This window comes from Aquarana catesbeiana, linkage group LG01, assembly GCF_042186555.1.
Source record: "Aquarana catesbeiana isolate 2022-GZ linkage group LG01, ASM4218655v1, whole genome shotgun sequence".
NCBI classification, from domain to species: domain Eukaryota; kingdom Metazoa; phylum Chordata; class Amphibia; order Anura; family Ranidae; genus Aquarana; species Aquarana catesbeiana.
Window position 1 is genome coordinate 982092854 of NC_133324.1, and position 6288 is coordinate 982099141.

Genomic DNA, 6288 nt, shown 5'->3' on the forward strand with positions numbered 1-6288 from the left:
TATTTGATTTATAGACTTTACTATACACCAGAAAAATGATTTTGGTTTGGAAGGAGGCAGGATGCGAAATGTCAGCGTTGTGGAGACAGGAGGGGAGATTTGATACATATGTTCTGGCGATGTCCCAAGTTATACAGGTATTGGGAAAAATTAGTGGGGGAAATTAACGCAGTATTTGGATCCTCGCTGGACATGGAGGCTAGAACTTGTCTTTTGAGTTTGATGGAGAAAAATGGCATGCTGAAAGATACCCAGACCGCAATTTTAAGATGCCTGTCTCAGGGAAGGAAGATCATAGCACGGAAATGGCAGGAGAAAGAACCCCCAACAGTAGCAGAATGGAGAAAAGAGGTTAAATGTTCTGCTTCGCGTTATTGAACTGTTGTAAAACACTAGTCAGACAGCTTAACAATAATTCAGAATGCAATAAACGTGAGACATCAGATCTGTATGTATTCTTTATCCCGAATAACTTTCTAAAACTACAACATAAGCATAAACAAAACATATGTGTCAGTACATTAAACATTATACAGCAGCCTCACTCTATCAGTGAGAGTACTCACAGACAATTCCATCATTAGTCCAGGAATAGTTTAAGAGCTCTTCTACATGCAGTCTGATCCAGGAGTAGTAATGAAATGAATGAAATACAGTTCCAGGTTAATGGTTACTGCATTTTACTATGAGGAGAATCCTACATCCTGTCAAGTTCTGGCAAAGTAATAACCATCTCTGACCACTAGATGGCAACAACATAAACTAACATTACAGTATAAACTGTAACAGCACATATTACTATGAACAATATGGGCAGAACACTCCCTGTCTGGCATAATTTATTATGTCTTTACCTAAATAACTACTGCTATGCAGAAAAAACATATACAGGAAAATGTAATCCTAGCTAGTCCGAGATCAAAACTATAATGTCAGTTATAGGTCTGAGATAAATTCTGGCGGTCTCATTTTTTACAGTTTTGACCTCCACCTTTCTAACCTTGCCATCCCTGCTTGGTAGAGCATTGACAATAAGTCCTACGGGCCACTCGTTCCTGCCCTCTTGGCTGTCCTTCAACAGAACAACATCACCCACTTTTACGTTTGGGCGATCCTCAGTCCATTTCCTATGGCGTTGCAGATTTGACAGATACTCTCTCTTCCATCTTTTCCAAAAGGTGTCTGCCAAGCATTGTACTTGCTTCCATTGTTTTGCATGAACTTGTGTTGTACGTATGGTCCCAGATGGAGCAGACAAAGAGTTCATCTTTTGAGTCAACAACATTGCTGGGGTAAGGACCATAGGTGTATCTGGGTCTGAGGACACAGGAACTATAGGCCTGGCATTCATAATAGCCGTAACCTCTGCCATAAAGGTGCTTAAAGTCTCATGGGTCAAGTGAGCAGGTTTGGTTGGTAGCCACATAGCGTCCAAGATTTGCCTGGCAATACCTAATAAGTCTCTCCCAGACACCACCCATATGTGAGGCGTGTGGAGGATTAAAGACCCATGTACATCCTCTGTCTTGCAGAAAGTCTTCCAATTGTGATTCGCTGTCACAAATGTTAAGTTCTTTGCAGGCTCCCACAAAGTTTGTCCCTCTGTCAGAACGGAGCAGTTTTGCTGGGCCACAAATTGAGAAGAATCTCCTCAAGGCATTAATAAAGCTTGATGTTGACATGGCTTCAAGTAGCTCTATGTGTACAGCTCGGGTGGACAAACAAGTGAAAAGGACTGCCCATCATTTACTGTCCGCGCTGCCTCCTCTAGTGCGATGGGTTAAAACAGACCACGGACCAAATACATCTAAGCCCACATTGGTGAAAGGTGGTTGAGCAATTACTCTGTACTCTGGTAGCTCTGCCATCTTTTGACTTTGTAATCTTCCTTGCAGTTTGCGACAGATGACACATTTGTGTATAACAGCTGATACCAAGCGTTTGCCACCAAGAATCCAGAGACCTGCGGATCTAATTGCACCTTCTGTGATGTGTCGCCCTTGGTGAACTACTTGTTCATGATGGTACCTAACAAGCAGTGTCGCAACGTGGTGATCATAAGGTATAATGACAGGCTGTTTCTCTTCTTCTGAAAGTTCAGCAAGAGACAAACGTCCTTCTACTCTCAACAACCCATTCTTGTCTAAAAATGGGCTAAGCCTCCTAAGACGGCTTTGTTTTGGTAATGACTTTTGTTTTTTGATGCAGTCAATTTCCTTCTGGAAATGTTTGTTTTGAACAGAAGAAATTATAACAGACTTTGCCTGAGCAAGTTCTACTAGATTGACCTGTTCATGGAAACTTTCCCACCTCCTGACCTGATCGCTATTGGTTTCTCTCCGGAAGGTTTTAGCGACATGGATGAGTCTGGCTAGGGTCTTAACTAATATCTTCCAGCAAGCAAATCTATTAAAGCAATGTGAGTGAAGTGTGGCTTCAGAAGCTTTGGTACTGAAACTCGTAATTTCTGATCTGATTTCAGGGTCTGCTTTCGGGCTCTATGAGTGGATAAACATTAGCAGTGTCTGTCTGCTCACAGTGTGGTTGGTACAGAAAGGATGGGCCTGAGAACCATATAGAGTTCTGAAGGCATGCTGCTTGAGTAGGTCTAGTGGCATAATATGCAGGGTTTTGCTCTGTAGATACATAGAACCACTGATCTGGGTGTGAAGATTGATTCTATTCACTCTGTTGGAGACATACAGATGGAACCTCCTAGTGGTGCTGCAAATGTACCCTAGGACAGTCTTGCTGTCGGTGAAGAATTTCACAGCATCAAAGTCAGTGTCTAGTATCCCTTTAATGAATTCAGTGAAATCTCTTTTCACTTCTGGCTTCCTCTGCAGAGTTTTGCTGAGTGAATGCAAATGCTTCATGGCTTGTTCCCTGTTACTAGGCAAAACACGTCTGGGTGTGCAAAAGGGAAGAGGGGCCACCCAACTGTGATTGTCATCTTGGTAAGCCTCTCTATCCATAATCTGCAAGAAGGTCTGATCCTCTATAGAGAGGGCTTGTTTATCATCATCTTTAGTTTTCTGGAACACTGTAATTCCTAGATTGTCTGTCTCAATGTTGGAATTGACTTCTTCTTTACCATATAGAGTAGAGGAGTCAGTGTTGTGTCGACCTGCCAAAGCTTTCCTTGACAATGAAGCTGTTGTGACAGGGACTGAGAAGGGATGTGCGTCCATTTGTTAACACAGATGTCTTCAAAGTGGTAATATTGTCAGGCTGGTGCACTGTCCCCAGGCAAACTTCTCCTACAATGACCCACCCCAGGTCCAGTCTCTGTGCATAGGGGGCATTATAAGGTCCATTGATTTGATGGCGCACCTTGTGTACCTGAAGGATGTCTCTCCCGAGAAGTAGAAGGATAGAAACATCTGGCTCAACAGCTGGGATAAGGTGAGTAATTGAGCGGAGGTGAAGGTGGTGATGGGCTACTTCTGGAGAGGGAATCTCAGTTTTGTTGTCAGGTATCATGCCACACTCTATTAGGGTAGGAAGTGGAAACTGCACTTTCTTATTGAAGGATTCATTGGTAAAGTCAGAAGCTCTTCTCCCTGTGGTTTCAATTGTCCCCGCACATGTCCTTAGAGTGTATGGAACTGCACTTGCCTTAAGATTAAAGATATCAAAGAAGTCTGACTTTGCAAGGGATCTGTTGCTCTGTTCATCTAGCACTGCATACATTTTTACTGCCCTTTCTCTCTTGCCAGTGGGATACACAGTCACTAAACAGATTTTAGAGCATGAACGTGCACTCTTGCCTTGTCCACATACTTCAGTGCAATTAGACATTACTGAGGAGAGTGGGGTCTCTTGTTGCTCCCTGCCCTGATCTTTCCTGGGTTCTACAGTCTCTAGTGGGGCAGGAGCAGGGCCTGGGTGCAAAGCTGCAATATGTCTCACTGCCACATTCTGTACATTCTACTGGTATTTTGCAGTCTTTAGCACCGTGATAAGTAGATCCGCAACACTTGAAACAGATGCCATTCTGTTTAAGGAAGGACATCCGCTCTGCAATAGGTTTGCTTCTAAAGCCTTTGCATTTCTTTAGTGGATGTGGTTTTTTGTGTATTGGGCAATGTCTATTAGGGTTTTCTATGGTGTGTACCTTGTGGGTGCTTTGATAGTCTGTGACTTCTGAAGGTACAGCTGTTTTGTGTGTGGATACAGAGGTCCTACCGTGAGGTCTGTGAGGTTTCTCAGGTCTGTGTGATTGATTGCCACTGGTGGTGAAGGCGAAGCTGGGATCACTTCGGATTTTCGCTTGCTGTCTGACAAACCTAAAAAAAGACAGAGAAAGGGGGGAAAAGCGACTCCATAATCTTCTTTGAATTTACCTCCCACAGACATCCACTTGTCTTGCAGATTTGAGGGTAGTTTCTCTACTATGGGATTAGTGCCTCTAGCTGTATCTAGGTATGAAAGTCCTGGCAAGTAGCCATCCTCTTTGGCATATTCTATCTCTAGTAGAAGATCACTTAGTTCTTGTAGCCGCACGTTGTCTCTGTAGCCCACCTTGGGAAAGACTTCAAGTTTTTTCAGCAGTGCTCCTTCTATTACCTCTGGGGATCCATACATTTCTTCTAGTCTTTTCCAGGTCATGTTGAGTCCTGCTGCAGGGTTGAACAGGTTTGCTCTTCTCATCCTCTTAGCATGCTCTGCTGACTCTGTACCAAGCCATTTTATCATTAAATTAAGCATTTCTGCTGGTGAAAAGTTCAGACCTTCAGTGGCATTCAGGAAGGAAGATTTCCATGCCCAATAGTTTTCAGGACAGTCATCAAATTGGAGAAAGCCTGAGCTTACCATTTCTTTGCGTATGAGATATTTGGTGACATCCACTGCACATTGTTGTTCACACATGTATTCTATAGGTTGAGGTGATGGGAACACTTGTTTTTTGTTCTTGGGGGTTTCTGGTGCTTCATTCTTGATTTGCTGGCAGCCGCTGACCTCATGTGGTTGATTGGACCTGCTCAGGGGGCTTGTTGATTTTGGCCTGAATTCTATTGCTTCAGGTTTGAGAGACAGTTGCTTTGCATGCACAGTACTAAGGTTCTGGATGTACTCACTTGTACGATCTGCAGAGAATAGAGGTTTTCCTGGAACCTCTGAGTCTTTATATGATTTTTCACTTCCAGAAGGATTTGTTCCCATGTAGGCAGCGGCCTCTGCTTCAGCAGCTGCAGTCTGTCGCTGCAGGATGAGCAATTTTGATTCTAATTCCGCTTCTTCTTGTGCGATGGCAGCTTTCTTTGCTGCTAACTCCTGCATCATCATGGCTTCTTTTTCTGCGTACTGTAGCTGGATTTGGGCAGCTTCTGCCTTGGCGCGAGCTTTAACTGCTGAGGACATCTTGCTAGCCCATGAAGATCTGGACACATGCGACTGTGCATCGTCTTGCTGGGCGCTGGGAATGTTCTTCCTGCCTTGCTGTGTCGGCGGTAGCATGTCATCAGCCTGGTACTTTGTTCCTGATCTGAGACTCATGCTGCAGTAATGGCGTCTCAGTTTATTCCAGACTGTCAAGTGGTTGTCTTTTTACTGTTCTGCTTCGCGTTATTGAACTGTTGTATAACACTAGTCAGACAGCTTAACAATAATTCAGAAGTCAAGAAACGTGAGACATCAGATCGGTATGTATTCTTTATCCCGAATAACTTTGTAAAACTACAACATAAGCATAAACAAAACATATGTGTCAGTACATTATACATTATACAGCAGCCTCACTCTATCAGTGAGAGTACTCACAGACAATTCCATCATTAGTCCAGGAATGGTTTAAGAGCTCTTCTACATGCAGTCTGATCCAGGAGCAGTAATGAAATGAAGGAAATACAGTTCCAGGTTAAAGGTTACTGCCTTTTACTATGAGGAGAATCCTACATCCTGTCAAGTTCTGGCAAAGTAATAACCATCTCTGTCCACTAGATGGCGGCAACAACATAAACTAACATTACAGTATAAACTGTAACAGCACATATTACTATGAACAATATGGGCAGAACATTGAAGATATGATCATAAAGGAGGAACTCTGGTATAGAAGGAGAGGTAGTTTGAAGAAATATAAGAACATATGGAAGTTATGGCTGGAGCATGAATGGGTTGAATAAAGAATAAGAGCATTAGGTAGAAAGGGTGGTGTGTGTATGGGGTGGGGGGTGGGGGTGGGGGTGTATGGGGTGATGGGGGGAGGGGAAGTATGAAGGGGAAATAGAGGGCAAAATGTTTGGATACTGCTGAAGATTTTATGTGGTGTTTACACTGCCTGCT

At 43.4% G+C, this 6288-nt stretch overlaps 1 protein-coding gene across 1 annotated transcript; it reads right to left on the minus strand.

The window, feature by feature from the left end:
• Nucleotides 1–445: 445 nt before the first annotated feature.
• On the minus strand, nt 446–5951 carry LOC141123820 (uncharacterized). Its single transcript, XM_073612077.1, has 2 exons — nt 5764–5951; nt 446–5679 (listed from the first exon to the last, which is right to left on the minus strand). The coding sequence occupies exon 2, from the start codon at nt 5497–5499 to the stop codon at nt 4105–4107; it is 1395 nt and encodes a 464-aa protein (XP_073468178.1). The 5' UTR covers nt 5500–5679; nt 5764–5951; the 3' UTR covers nt 446–4104.
• Nucleotides 5952–6288: the final 337 nt, after the last annotated feature.

Bases quoted from the DNA above. Each gene is read 5' to 3' on its own strand.
- LOC141123820 (XM_073612077.1), bottom strand. From the start codon at position 5,499: ATGAGTCTCAGATCAGGAACAAAGTACCAGGCTGATGACATGCTACCG.